The sequence below is a fragment of the Elephas maximus genome, chromosome 15 (genome assembly GCF_024166365.1).
Source record: "Elephas maximus indicus isolate mEleMax1 chromosome 15, mEleMax1 primary haplotype, whole genome shotgun sequence".
Taxonomy (NCBI): Eukaryota; Metazoa; Chordata; class Mammalia; order Proboscidea; family Elephantidae; genus Elephas; species Elephas maximus.
The window spans coordinates 53,716,324-53,732,169 of NC_064833.1; the positions used below are offsets into that span (position 1 = coordinate 53,716,324).

The 15,846-nt window shown below is 35.9% G+C and overlaps 1 protein-coding gene across 1 annotated transcript in view; it reads left to right on the plus strand.

Moving 5' to 3' along the window:
• The window catches only part of MMP16 (matrix metallopeptidase 16), a 293,871-nt gene that overhangs the window by 256,485 nt on the left and 21,540 nt on the right, over nt 1–15,846 (plus strand). The window contains exon 8 of the mRNA XM_049853564.1: nt 10,272–10,422. Within this exon, the coding sequence (XP_049709521.1) occupies nt 10,272–10,422 (151 nt within the window). The remainder of the gene's footprint in view (nt 1–10,271; nt 10,423–15,846) is intronic.

The following is a 15,846-nucleotide window of genomic DNA, read 5'->3' on the forward strand; positions in this document are numbered from 1 at the left end:
GGCTTCTGGTAAACCCCACCTCCCGTCCCTACCCCCAACACAACAGTCACAATCAAAATTACTCTCTCTGCCTTCACACCATCTATTTAAGGCCTGTATCTCCTGAAAAGGACCCCTGTCAGCACAGCGGTTAAGAGTTCAGCTGCTAACCAAAAGGCCTGCAGTTTCAATCTACCAGCCGCTCCTTGGAAACCCGAAGGGGTAATTCTGCTCTGTCCTATAGGGCCACCATAAGTTGAAATCAACTGGATGGCAACGGGTTTGGGTTTTTGGTTTATCTCCTCAAAAAGTACAGGATGCCCACATCATTCCTCATCCCAAAGCTGCAGACCATCCCCACCCCCCAGTTTTGCTCTGTGGAACATGAGGCAATCTACACCTCCTCTCTACCTGTCCAAACCTCATTCCCTGCTTTAATTTTCTACAAACCATCTGACAAACTACACAGTTCACTTATTTATTGTTTATGTGGGCCCATCTCCCTAGAATATCAGCAAGAGATTCCGTCCATTTTTTTTTTCTCTCTCTCTCTCTATTATCACATTCTCTATCACTTAAACCAGCGATTGCCAAACGTTTTCTATAAGGGACCAAATAGTAAATATTTTAGGCTTTGCAAACCATACGATCTCTGTTATATATCCTTTTTTTAAAAAAACTCTTTAAAAAATGTAAAAACTGCTCCTAGATCATGGGCTATACAAAAATAGGCCACAGGTAGTAGATTCCTGATCCCTGCCTTAATAGTGGAAATATATGGTAAACCCTCACCAAAGACTTATTGAATAAATGCAAAGTGAAGTTTATCCACCAAAATAAGTATTTCTAGTCCTAAACAAGTCTATCCCAGCTTATCCAGCCAGATTGAACCATGGCTACTGTTGAATTTGATAATTCCTGATAAAAACTGTCCACAAACTAGGAATAAAAAGGGAACATCACAACTTAATAAAGGGCATCTAGAAAAACCTACATATTTAATGGTGAAAAGTAAATGCTTTCCCCCTAAGGAACAAGACAAGAATGTTCACACACACCAATTCTATTAAACATTTCACTACTGGTTCTATCTAGTGCGGTAAGGTAAGAAATAGAAATAAAAAGCATCCAGATTGGAAGAGGAAATAATACTGTATTTTTTCACAGAGAATATGATTGTCTAGGTAAAAAATCAGGTGCCATCTACAAAAAATCTTCTAGAATTTATAATTCAGTTTGGCAAGGTTGCAGGATACAAGATCAATATACAAAAATCAATTGAATTTCTGTACATTTTCCAAGAACTATGAAGAGTATGAGATTTCTATTTCTAAGCTCATAAATTAGACTGCCTCACTTTCATTGATGCTGGCTGAAGACATGAGACTCAAGACAGACAAATGAGACAAAACCAGTTGTGCTGGTTATATGAGCCCCAATTCCCAAAGGCTGACAGAGAGAGCAGGTAGCAACTATACATTCAATGGGTTACATTACAGGAGAAGAACCTCAACCTTAGAGAACCTAAATCTTTCAAAATGGGCAATAAGCATGCCTGACTTTTTCGCCCAAAGGGAGTTATTTTCTTTATTATACTAGACAGTAAACAAACCTTCCCTTTGCTGAGCAGGGAGACACTACCTGTATAATCCAAGATTATTTGCCATACAGATGTCCTTAGAAAGATAATCAAGAAAGAGATAGTGCGTCTGTCTGCAAGACATGCTGAAAATCAAAAGATCTATAAAGAACTGTCTACCGTCATTTACTGACAATAAACAGGAATTGATTTTTAAAAATCCTATATTACAGTAGCATCGAAAAGTACCAAGTACTTACAGATCAATCTGCAAAATAGGTACATAACTGTAGTATGAGTGAACAGTTTGTTCATTTTCATTGCTGAATAGTATTACGTGCGCATAGAGTTCCTGGGTGGATCGTGCGTGTAACAGAATACCATTCAGCAATGAAAATGAACAAACCATTCACTCATACTACAGCATAGATGACACTCTAAATAATTATGCTGAGTGATAGAATCCATTGAACAATTCTTTCAGTGAAAGAATTCAAAAAAAGAATACAAACTATATTGCTGCATTCATATAAAATTCTAGAGCAAGCAAAGTAATCTATAATGTCAGAAAGCAATTCAGTGGTGGCATGATGACATCCAGGATTTGGGGTGGGAGGGAGTGTACAGAATTCAAAGGGGCATGAGAGAAGTTTTTAGGGTGATGAATCTGTTCATTATCTGATTATGCTGATGCTTTCAGAGGTATATACATACATCAAACATAACAAATTATATACTTTAAACATGTGCAAGTATACCTCAATAAGCTATTAAAATAAAAAAAAAAAGCTTTTGTAGGCACATCAGTTTATACTGGGAAAGCTTATGTACGTATTTATAAATTTACATACATCGATGACCCTGGGTAGTAGAATTTTACTCCTTCATTATTCTGTTGTTGTTATTAGGTGCCATTGAGTCGATTTCAACCTGTAATGACCCCATGTGCCAGAATAGAACTGCTCCATAGAATTTCCTAAGCTGCAAATTTTTTTTTACTGTTTTTTAATACATTTTTTATTGTACTTTAGGTGACAGTTTACGGAGCAAATTAGTTTCCAATTCGCTAGTTTGTACATAAAGTGTCCCATGCCATTGGTTGCATGTAGATTGTCATTTTTATGGGAGCAGATTGCCACAGATTGCCAGATCTTTCTCCCGCAGAGCTACTGGGTGGGTTAGAACTGCTAACCTTTCGGTTAGCAGCTGAGTGCTTAACCATTGTGCCACCAGGGCTCCTTCCCTCCATTATTCTAGAGCATGTTATTTATGAGCATGCAAATTAACCCTATCCTGGTTTTAGCTCCATAGTTGAGCCCACTGATAATACAGTGGAGTGTCCTGTCATAGCAGAGGGACCTAACTCCACAGCAACCTCTCCTCTACCTGGTTAAAGTTCTAGTGTTATTAATACAGTAGGATGAGAAATTACAGTTTTAGTATAGAATGGACCCAATTACTGAAGAGATCATATTAAAAATATTATAAAATCTGTATTTTTAGATGTTAGTATTTACAATGATTATAATTTAGTTTCTAATAAGTGCTTATATTGGAAATGACTATGAAAAATGTTTCTGTGCCCACATTTTGATTAATCCCATCTTTGGTATTTTATATTTCTTCGTATGTTCTATTTTTGCTCTCTATTCTAATTTCCATTGGAAACCCTGGTGGTATACTGGTTAAGTGCTACAGCTGCAAACCAAAGGGTCCACAGTTCGAATCTGCCAGGCATTACTTGGAAACTCTATGGGGTAGTTCTACTCTGTCCTATAGGGTCACTATGAGTCGGAATCGACTCGACGGCACTGGGTTTGGTCTTTCTGGTATTCTAAGTTCCGTAGTTTTATTTTTATTAATGTTTTATCACATGTGTTTCCTATAAGAGCCCTCAATTTTGTGTGTGTGTGAAATGAAGTGCAAGTAAGTAGATAAATATTTTAAATGATTTTTTTTTCTTTCAACTTCACATATGCAGATTTCATTTAAGGAAGCTAGTACCTAATGTCACCCTTCACCTGTCGAGATGCTACTCAGTATCACTGCTTGTACTTAATTGTGAGGCTAGATATATGAAGTGCAGGCCTTTCTCAGTGCCAGCCTGCCTCATGGTTTGCTATGTGTGACTATCACATGGTATATCTGGCATCATTCCAAGTTGTGAACAGACTGCGTCATCCCTCTACTTGACATTTGGCAACTGACACTGAGTGGTTGTCTTTTACGTTTGAAAGGTGGTTTCTTCAGTTAGATGGCCCCAGAAACAGAAAGTATATCACACCTCAGGGAAGCAATAAGCTTTTCTCCAGAATCTGAATATACTGCAGGCTGTGTGCTAGGCAGCCAGCCCACTATTGCTCAGGTAAACACAACTTAATAGAGTAATATTGGTAAGCATAATCAAGCCAAATGTTTACATTTTCAGTTATTAGTCATGTTCAGGCCGAATGGTATTAGATAAGAGTATCAAAATTTTATATTAAAAATAGAGCTACTATAATCTCCTTCAAAAATTATAAATAAATTTAAAAATGAATCCACCAGTATTGTCAAAATTGGTAAAAGTCAAAACCAAGTAGTTGAAAAGTTGTCTCGAAATTCGTATTGCTGCTATCACTTTATAACTTTAAGTAGTACTTATCACCCTATTTGACAGTTTTGTTTCAAGAGGCAAAAATTACATGTAAGATGGGAAGTAAAACATGTGAGGCAGGAAAAGAGGAGGGAAATAAAGTTTTTGGAAACTGGCATAGCAGTTAAGTGCTACAGCTGCTAACCAAAATGTCGGCAGTTCAAATCAGGCGCTCCTTGGAAATTCTATGGGGCAGTTCTACTTTGTCTTATAGGGTCACTGTGAGTTGGAATCGACTCAACAGCAATGGGTTTGAATAAAATTTTAAAGTTTGCAAGTAATAAAGGCACACAAAAGATGTGTACCAAGACAGAAGAGTTGTCTGAAATATGTGGCACTGGAAAATGGCACAGAAAAGCTGATTGCTTAAGAAATGCTATTGCTCTTGAAACATTTAGGGAGTGCTAATGAAGTTCATTTGAGATAGAAATAGATTGTTCCTTACATAGTACACCGGAAAACCTAAAAAAGATCTTTTACTCTAAATAAATGAGTGCAGTGATTACTTATTTCTCTGTAAGAGGTAATGGAAAAATATATCTAGTGAGTTACACTAGATTAAGGAATTTACATTCAGAAGCTTTGGTACTCCCCAAATTAGATTTGTAACACATGAATTGTGTTATTTTCTTTCACTGTAAAGCTTCAGAGAGTTTTAATATTAATGTCTTTATTGTAAGTGGAAATGAAGTGATCATCCAGGCTCAAGCATTTAGTATTTTAAAATCTTCATTAATAATTTGCCCGTGATTATTTATGAGGATTCAGAAAGCCCATAATATATTTTTCTTATGCTAATTTCATGTATACTTGCTTGCATGTATTACATGTATATTTGAAATTACTGTATTTTCTCTTCAGTATCTAAAATTTTTCCTTATTTTCAAAAACCTTTACTGCATTCTTATTTATCGTGTCAGTTTGAGTTCTGAGGGAAGCAAACACTGAGACAGAGTCAGGAGGTCTGGAGGTTTGTGAGAGAGGGAGGTAAACCTATAAAAGATAAAAGACTGCGAAGCAGAACAGGCTGGGAGAGCCTCAGGCTGTGCTGCAGGTAGGACAAGAGTCTTGATGAACCCAGCGGGGAGTTCAGGAGCAAAGAAGGCCTGTTAGAGTCTCACATGGGGCAGAAATGGCTGAACCCTAGTACCCTGCTGCCCTCATTCTTTTATTAGAGGCTGCCGGAGAAGAGCATGATCTTGGTTCAAGGATGTGGAAGATCCTAAGGCAGTCGAGTTCAACTGGAAAGGTTCTTTCTTGAAGAGAAACGTGAACACGGCACCTCCATCGCTGCCCCATTTACATAATCATACAAAATTCTCTGCTTAGTAGATAATACTGTAGAACTCAGAAAAATAAATGCTGGCAACAAAAAAAGTTATATGGCTCCCAGACTCTCACGTTTATTCAAATTTCTTTAGTAACCCATCAAAAAATATAGAAATTAAAACTTAGTCTAAATAATTGTCACAGTCTAGATCAGTGTACTTTCAATTATGTGTTTTTGGTATTATTTATTAATGTAGGTAGTAAACCAATGTGATCATTATGACATAATAATAATAAGTCCTATTTGTTGGTTACCAGGAGCCAGATACGATGTGGGTGTTTATCATTTGCTCTCTCATAATCTTCAGAACTCTGCATGAGAGGTGTCAGCATCTCATGCACAAGTTAGGAAAGGAAGGCTCAGAGAGATTTACTAACTTGCCCAAGATCTCACAGCTCATAATTTTGAGAGCTATCACCCCTAGTTCTATCTGACTTCAATCCTGATGAATGCACCATTAAACCACTGACTCTAACAAAGAAAATAAGTATTTTTTCCTAAACCTTTGAAATTTTCTCAAGGAATATTTAATTGTTGAATGGTAAATCAACCAACAAACAATATTTACTAAATAACATCTAAATGGAAATGCTGGTGGCAGAGAGGTTAAGAGCTACGGCTGCTAACCAAAAGGTTAGCACTTCTGGAAAACACAGTTCTATTCTGTCCTATAGGGTCGCTATGAGTCAGAATTGACTCAGCGGTAATGGGTTTGTTTTTGGTAATATCTAAATGCAGACTTATATGAAGAAAATCCACCATTAAGGAATTTATGTTCTAATCCGAGGGCCTGGCACACATTTTCTTTAAAAGACCACATAGTATTTTCTACTCTGTAGGTCATGTGATCTCTATCATAACCAATAAGGCTCCTGTTGTAGAATAAGAGCCACCATAGACAATATGGAAACAAATGGGTGTGGGTGTGTTCCCAGAGAATTTTATTTACAAAAATAGGCAGCCCTGAGTTAGCAGCTCTAGTTTACTGAAACATTGTTCTAATAGATTCTAATTTTGTGAACTTAAAGGAGAAAAAAATACTGTGGAATTTTCTCTTTTTAGTAATAAGGCACGAAGGTTATCTGATTACTGAAGAAACAATGAGCAAGGGATGAGCATTATATAATAGCTTAATTCATCAACACTTCCATTAATAAATGTGGAATGATTAGTTGATAAAGTGGGAAGGAAGCCGGAAATCATCATAAATTCTGAAAGCCAGAATATGGATGGTTTCTCTTTCCAGGTCAACTTGGAATAGTGAGATGAAAAATGAATTAAAGCACCTGAACTGTACTACAGATCTAGGAGCAATTGGTTGTGTGGCTTTAGGCATGTAACGTCTATGAATTGTAAAATAAATGAAGGTGTTAGGCTGGAATGTCAACCATTTTTCTGATCTGGACCATCTGAACAATACAATCACTCCCATCAGTAACAGTGGCTCAGTTCAAGGGTAAAAATGCATGTATGAATCTTGCTTACAGAAAAGGCACTGTTTTCTTGATTTAAAAAAAAAAAAAAAAAGTCATTTAAGCAGTACATTTTTCATTGTGTGAGTAGCATTTAACTTAAAAACTAAGTTTCTGTCTCTTCTACTAGTCCATGAGCTCCACAAAGGCAAGAACCTTGTGAGTTTCTTTCCTGGATGTATTTACAGTGCCTAGTTCAGTAACTGGCTATAAATAGGCTGTCCGTAAACAGATGTTGGATGGATGGATGGATGAATCCCATTGAAAAATCACTGGAGTAGATGATCTCTAAAGATATCTACAACTCTAAACATTCTTTGAGATTATTTTTATTTATAAACCCTCCTCTGTCTTTACTCTGATTTGTTGATATTATCCTCTGCATTCAGCCAAGTGCAATGTCACTAAGGACCAATTTTTCCACCTGCTTCAGAATACGTCCCCCTCCTTGTGAAATCCAGTAAATGCCTTCATTCTGTCGAAGAGGCAATATTTTCCTTGAGGCCCAGACTGTGATGCTAAGCTGGTTAAAAACCGGCCTCTCATACATTAAAGCTTTAAAATAGTTGAATATGAATTTCTCATACTTACTCAAAAACTGAAAAATAGAAATGAAGTCACTTCAGTTTTGTCATGTGAAAATCTTACCTCAACAAGTACAAAAGAAAAAACCTTGGAAAATTAAATGTATAACTCATAGTAATTGTCGAATCTTTTCATTGATTTCTATGCCACGAATACTTAGCAGGCAAGGTGTTGTTTCTCTTAATCTTTCTGTGTATAACCACTGGTATCTTTTTCATGCAACCTTCCAACAGATGTTTACTAATGAGTTTTCTGTCTGTTTTTAAAAAGGAACATAAGTGCATTTTTAAATACCTTGGTGGTGTTCTTAACAGGAGGATAAAGTTAGTTGAGATCTTCTGTAAAAGGCCTTGATCATTAAAAATGAAAGGTATATTGTTCCTTTTATTGATGGAAAACACCAACCAACAGTATTGGAAAGTATTCTTAAAATACATTTAAAAAATAGTTTTTATAGAGTAACAAGAATTTCCTAGAACTATAAACTCCTTTTTGTTTTTCTCACATTGTCTTTCCTGAGACTCCCTGTAAACTAAGCTTCTGTAACATTTTCTAGTGCTACATCTGCCCAGGGCATCCTGGGGTTTGATGAACCTAGTGTGAGCACAACCAGGCCTGGAAAGAGCATTAGAAACTGCAAGGACGAGCAAACAGAAGCGTTCTGAAGCATGCTAGAAGGCTTCTGCTTGAAAGAAGGGACAACCAGCTGAGTTGAGCTGATAAAAGATTTACTCTAAATAGCCAGCCTGGGAGATGTTCAAACTGTACGCCCTTTCCTAATTAAAAATGAGATGAAAGGAAAGCATGCAATAAGTTACCAAACAGAAGCAAACAGAATAGACCTTTCTTTTTCTTCTATTGTTTCAGGACTTCCTATTTAAAATGCCACAGAGATATAACTAAAACATAGAACAAGCTAAGAAATAGCTCTCTGGATTTTCTGTCTCGCAGTCTCTGGCAAGGAAGTGATCCTGGATCTTTGGGGCAAAATTGTTTCTTCATAAACTATTCAAATTAAACAATGGTCCACGATAAGTTTGTATTTTCATAACAGTCTTTCCCAACATACAGTTAAATATAATCACTTAAATGCAGTGGCTTTCCAGCACAATACTGGGACATGCCTTTACATTTCTCAGACTTGATATGGTTGTAAAATTCATTTTTATTGCCATGCTAAAGTAATGCCCCACAATATTATAAAGTCTTTATTGTCTCTGGTGGTTATATCTTTGATGCTATACTTAATTAACCAGTTAACTAGTTGCCACTGAGTTGACTCTAACTTGTAGCAACCCCACGTGTGTCAGAGCAGAACTGTGCTCTGTAGGATTTTCAATGAGTATTTTTTTTTCTTTTTTAGAAGTAGTTCACCAGGCCTTTCTTCTGATGTGCCTCTGGGTGGACTTGAACTGCCAACCCTTTCGGTTAGCAGCCTAGTGCGTTAACCATGTGCACCACTCAAGGGCCCCATATTTGATTACTCATGTCATGTTAAACATGTTTTTCTCAATCAATGACCATTTATTAAGCGCCTGCTACTTCTCAAGCATCATACCAGGTGCTGCAGGAAAACAATGAGTCAGGTATCAAGTCTGTCCTCGAGTCGCTTACAGCCTGGAGTGGGTGGCAGTCATGTGATTTATGAAGATACAGTGGACTAAGTAATATGATAAAGGTAAAGACTGGGTGCTCCAGCAATTCAAGAGGTCTACCTTTCTCAGGTAGGAAATGCTTTCCAGAGAAATGTTGTCAAAATAAGTCTTGAAAGATGCATACCAGTTTCCCAGAAAGGGAGATAAATGGAATGCAGTACTATTTCAAGAGATCCATATTGAGAAGAACCTTGAAAAAACATGTACGTGAATTTGTATTTCAATGGCTTCTCATTGAAAAAAATTAAACAAAAGAGAGGCATAATCAGGTATGTATTTCAGGCAGATCCTTTTAGCAACTTTGTGAAAAATAAATAAAAGAGAGACAGGCTGGAGGCAGGGAGACAAGAAAGGAGGCAGAGCAAAGAGGGGAGAGGTGATGCGGTCTGCCAGCGCAGCGATGAGAATTCAAAACAGCAGTAAAACTGATTGAAGTCTGTCTGCTTTTTAATAGTGCCATGCACCAGCAATTCCAAACATCAGGGTTAAAATTCTTCAAATTTCTCTTCCCTTCAATTATAACCCTAAAAAAGAGGGATCGTGTCACAGCTAGAAGAGAGCGTAAGGTCAGAGGAGGATGAGTTTATAAGACGAAAGAGATCTGTGAATGTTTGTATAATAAAAGGAAAGAGCCAGCACAGAGGAAGTGTTACAGCGGTTATAATCAGTAAAGCAGTAAGGCCACACAGAGTGTGCAAAACACCTGAATGATTTAGCCTTGAACAGAAATAAGCCTCTAATTCCTAGAAGAAGAATCCTTGATCCAGATTTAATTATTTGTAAATTGTATGTCTATTTTATTTCTTAAATTAACTCACAAAATCAAATTGCATTATTAAATAGCTATTCACTCTATGCAATTTTAAAAATTACATTGATGTTTCAAAAATAGTGTTGCTATTCCAGAGGTGACCCGTACTGAGCTGTTTACTGGATTTAATGTAAAATCATTTTAAATGCGTTGTATTAATAGCTAGATCCCAGTAATTCCTGAAATTGAATTAATGCATTATACATTTGCATTTATTTCACACAGGTAACAAATACTGGGTGTTCAAGGATACTACCCTTCAACCTGGTTACCCTCATGACTTGATTACTCTTGGAAGTGGAATTCCCCCTCACGGTATTGATTCAGCCATTTGGTGGGAGGATGTTGGCAAAACCTATTTCTTCAAGGGAGACAGGTCAGTACACACTTCTCCTGAGGGAAGCAGTTAACTAATGTGTGAATCACAGTAGAGAAGTCAGCATTTTTGGTCTGTCACAGAAACGTACTGTTGATGATAAATCCACTTATGTGGATATAAATGCAAGAGCTGATGTGGTCAAAAATATTTTTGAAATATATGTTTAAATAATATTCAAAATAATTTGATATTCAATTCTCAAATATATTCAAAAATTTGACTCTGTGTATAAATATTAAACTAATGTGACTTTTTTATGAATGCGCATATACATGTATATAGTATATATTATTTCTCCATAATCTTAATATACGTATAAACCAGTCTAGGTAATGTATATATGTATGTTTGCTTTGCATTTCATTATGATCATACTTCATTTAAAAAAAAAAAAAAACACTTTTTAGCACAGGCTTTTTGTGTTTTCATACTCAACATTACATTTTTAAATTTGGCCCTTTGTTAATTGTGAACATTTTCAAATAATTTCACTTTAGTTGTGGGTTCTGTTTCTTAAGTTATTTACATAGGTAACCTCAAACAGGTATTAAGAATGGTAAGCCAACATAACTATTGCTAAACTAAATACTTTTAGATTTCAGTATGGTATGTTATTTTGTCTCTCTTATAATCTTTTCCTGTTATGACACTGCTAACAATAGTCAGAAAAAATAAATGTATTGTTAGTTATATGACTTACAAAAGCTACTATATACATAACTCCACCCCCTGCCCACTTTTTGACAGGTAGTATAAATACCACCAAAACCCAAACCAAACCTGTTACTTCAAGTCAATTCTGACTCATAACGACATTATAGGACAAAGTAGAACTGCCCCATAGGGTTTCCAAGGCTGTAATCTTTACAGAACCAGACTGCTACGTCATTGCCCATGGAGCAACTGGGGGGTTTGAACTGTCAACCTATAGGTTAACAGCCATTCACTTAACCACTACACCGCCAGGGCTTCTTAGTATAAATACCAGTGCGTATAAAATATATGTAAGTCCAAGATTATATTTTTGTTAATTTAAATTAATGTTAAATAGAAAGGTAATAAAAATGAAAAATCAAATTGTAATTGCACTATTGCTAGGTGTGCCCAGTAATGGAAATAAATCTGCAAACTTATGACATATTTTTAAAATATTTTTTAAAAGTAACAACCCTTAAGAGTTTAACTCCCCAGCTCGTGCTGCTTACACAGTTGAGTGTTGCTGTTTGTTTGTTTGTTTGTTTTTTAGAAAGAGGTAGAAACAAAAACTTGAGAAGACACATTGGAGAAGTTAACTTCTAGAAGATAGAAAATGTGACTAAGCTTAGCATTCATAAAACAGGTTTAATGAGCGTTTCATAGATAATGAAAACTGCCATTTCATTATCAGACATCCATTTTTTCCACATGTGCAGGGATTACTTTTAAAATGTTTTCCCTTCTAGAAATTTAGCACTTTGTGAAAAATTTAGTTTCAGAGATTAAGTATGGGACAACTCAAACCACTGAAATAAATGAAGATTAGATATCAGAATTTCTAATAAAATAAACACTGCACTAAATGAAAGACAGTTTTTAATTTGTGTGTTTCCTACTTGAAAAATCACATGCAAAATATAGCCAAATGTTTAGAAATGCTTTTATTATTTTAAGTTCTGTTTAAATAACTGGTATTGTAGGTTTTGTAAATGTTGAAAGCAAGATTAATTTCCATGTGTGACCTTATGTTAAAGTTTACAAAATTATTATTGTTCTGAAGATTTCATGAGTTTTAGATGTTTCATAAACAGATTACTTTATGTATATATAATTGTACAATTCCAGACATACTACATTTTATAAATATATTCATTTTAGATTTAAAAGTAGGTGGAAAAGATAGTAAACTATCTAACTTCAACATTGATTGAGTTAATTTGATTGTCACCATTATATGACAGTTCAGTGAGTCTTTCTTCCTTATAACCAAAAAAACCAAACCTGTTACCGTTGAGTCGATTCCAACTCATAGCAACGCTATAGGATGGAGCAGAACTGCCCCATAAGGTTTCCAAGGAATGGCTGGTGGATTCGAGCTGCTGACCTTTTGGTTAGCAGCCAAGCTCTTCAACCAGCGTGCCACCAGGCCTCCTTCTTCCTTATAGACTGTATATTTATAGTACTGATCAATAGTAACCATTTTATATGTGCATATATATTTTTTGTGGGTGCATATATATTTTTAGAGCAAACATTGAAAATTTCTTCTTACTTATTATTCCTCTCCTCCCCCATTATCTTCTTTCTGCTTATAAAAAAGAAAAAAAAAAAAAAGAAGAAAGCTCTGTTAACAGGCTTCTATTTCTCTAAGACCAAAATCAGAAAGATACTTTAGAGATAATCTAAACCAGGTAGAAAAACTTCAGTTGCTTTGAGGGATAAGGCAAATAGCTTACATACTAATGAGTATAGCACTAGTAGCATATAGGCAATAGAGAGTGATAGGTACTGTGGTAAGCTAGAAAGTGCAAAAACTCTAGAAAAGCACTCAAATTAGAATCATTTAAAATAGCTTTCTAGAGAAAGAACATCTTTAAATAGGATTTGGTCCAAGTGCTGTTATATGTTAGCTCTGCATCTTGTTCTCTTTATAGCAAAATCTAAAAATCTTCAAAAATACACTGAACAGGTATTCATCATTCTCAAATCCCATTCTGAATAGCTGTGATGCCTGCTTCCTTATGATTTTTGTAAACAGCTACTGGCCCAGTCCTCACTCATTGTCTTAGTTATCTAGTACAGCTGTAGCAGAAATACCGCAAGTGGATGGCTTTAACAAAGGGAAATTTATTCTCTCACAGTCTAGTAGGTTACAAGTCCAAATTCAGGGCATCAGCTCCAGGGGAAGACTCTCTCTCTGTCGGCTCTGGAGGAAGGTCGTTGTCCTCAATCTTCCCCTGATTGAGGAGCTTCTCAGATCCAGGGACCTCATGTCGAAAGGACACTCTCTGCTCCCAGTGCTGCTTTCCTAGTGGTATGAGGTCCCCAACTCTCTGCTTGCTCCCCTTTCCTTTTATCTCTTAAGAGATAAAAGGTGGTGCAGGCCACACCCCAGGGAAATTTCTTGTACTTGTGACCACCCTAATCCTCTTAACATAAAATTACAATCACAAAATGGAGGACAACCACACAATACTAGGCATCATGGCTTAACCAAGTTAACACATATTTTGAGGGGGACATAAGTCAATCCATGACACTCATTCATTCAAAAAATATATTTAAACATATACTCTATGATATGTGCTAGGTAATAAAGATATAGTAGTAGAAAAGACCAGCAAGGCTCCTGCTGTCATGGCACTTAGATTCTATTGGGGGAGACAAATAAACATGTGAACAAATAAGCAATCCTGATCATTTGAGCACTGAGAAATGCTACAAAGAAATAAAGCAGGGTGACGCTGTTATAGAGACACATGGGTGGTAGGATTAGTTGGGAAATTAGTGTGGAAGTCAGAGAAGGTCTCTCTGTGAAGAGGACATTTGAGCAGGAAGTTGGTGGGGAGAACTTTTAGCCACATGAAGCTATTTGGGGTAGTGTATTGTAGGCAGATGAAGTAGTAGTGCAAAAGCAGTAATGTGGAAACAAAGCTGGATATTTAGAAATAAGAAAGGAAAAAAAAAAGATAGCTAAAGCATAGGGATTACTTGGGGCTCTGTAGGGAACAGCAAAGTGGCTTTTATTCTGAATACAACAGAGAGGCATTGGAGGGTTATAAACAGAAAAAAAGACATGGTCTGATTAGCATTCACAAAGATCATTCCAGGTTCCTTGTGAAGAAGGGGCAGCAAGAGTGGAAGCAAGAAGGGTGACTGGAAGTCTATGGAAACAGTAGTATGAGAGAGACGATAGTAGCAGCAGAGGTAGAGTACAGGGGATGGATCTAGGATACATTCTGAATGTAAATGAAAACAAATTTTCCTTATGCCTTGGATTTTAGCAGTGAGGAAAAACGAAAAACCAAAAGTAATTTTCTAGGTTTTTCACCTAAATAATTTAGTGAATGGTTCCATTTCTGGATCTAGAACATATGCGGGAAGAAGTACTACAGACAGGGGATTAAGGGATTGAAGTGTCCATATTCAGACTGAGGGCCAGTTACACAGCCAGTGAACAAGTCGAGTAAGATATGTTCGTTTGCGTCTCAGTGGAAAGGTCAGGTCCAGAGAGGCACAGATTGCAGGGTAATTGGTATATAAGTGGCATTAAAATTCTGGATGAAGTCTCCTAAGTATAGAGACAGCTGAAGTAGATGCAATAGCAGCTCTTTAAATCTGTAAATTCAAATTAAAATTTTCTACTGTTTTAACTATTCACTTATAGAAAACTTGGTCCTTCAGATTCCTACTTGCCCTTTTCTTCATATACTATCATTTGAAACTTCTATGCATTTTGTTTCTCGTAGCATTTAGCTCTAAAATGTTATGTTTCTAAATCATCTGTTAGCATCTTCTCACAGATATTCCCAGCACTCTAGTGCCATATTTCATTCTAAACTTAACTGTTGAGAATTCGAAGATATTTTCAAAGAAAGAAGATAAATTTTAGACCCCCTTCGGGTTTTGGTTTCGTTTTTTGTTTTTCTTATTACCATGAATAGTCAAAGAGAAAAAATATATTTATTCCAAATTAAGTTGTGTGTTTATGAAATAATTATTTAATGTATTTTTAATCATCTAAGAACACACTATAAAATATATGACATCATAAATTAGTATTTTCTGTTCTGTTGCGTTTTTAAAAATGTCTCTAGAGTGAAGTTTCACGTGATATTTTCAGTACAGAAAAATAAGTAGTGCTGTGTTTTGGGGTAACTTGACAAAAGTGAGTAGTCTTGACTATGGAGGAAAGAATTGAGAACAAATAGGAAGAAGAAATGGAAAGGCCATGTGAAATGTTTCTTAGAGTCACTTTTTGTTCAATATCCAGCAATATCCCCTTGAAATATTTCACTCCTGACTTTTTCATAGCATTTTTTTTTTTTTCTTAGCAGAGAAGGAATTTAAGAAAATATTGTGGGTTATATACTATTCCATGAAAAGCTTATGGATATGACTTGTGATCCAGGCTAAAAAATGATGAATAAATCTAATTTCTGACCATAATTTATTTTGAAGTATTAATTTGGAATACTTTCTTCCAAGAATCAACTGTTTAAAGTCATAATTCTACAGTAGAAATGACTGATAAATCAGAAGAAAAAGGTGTAAGTTTCTATTATGATAGCCTTTCATTTGCTGACCCTCCTACTTATAATTCCAAAATTTTTCCCCATCATAATTTCTAAAAGTTTAAGCCCAAAGAATAGTTTATTTCCATAGTTTTCCAATCTGAATGTGCTAATATACTTCTCAGTGAATCTATAAGCTTATTTTTAAGGG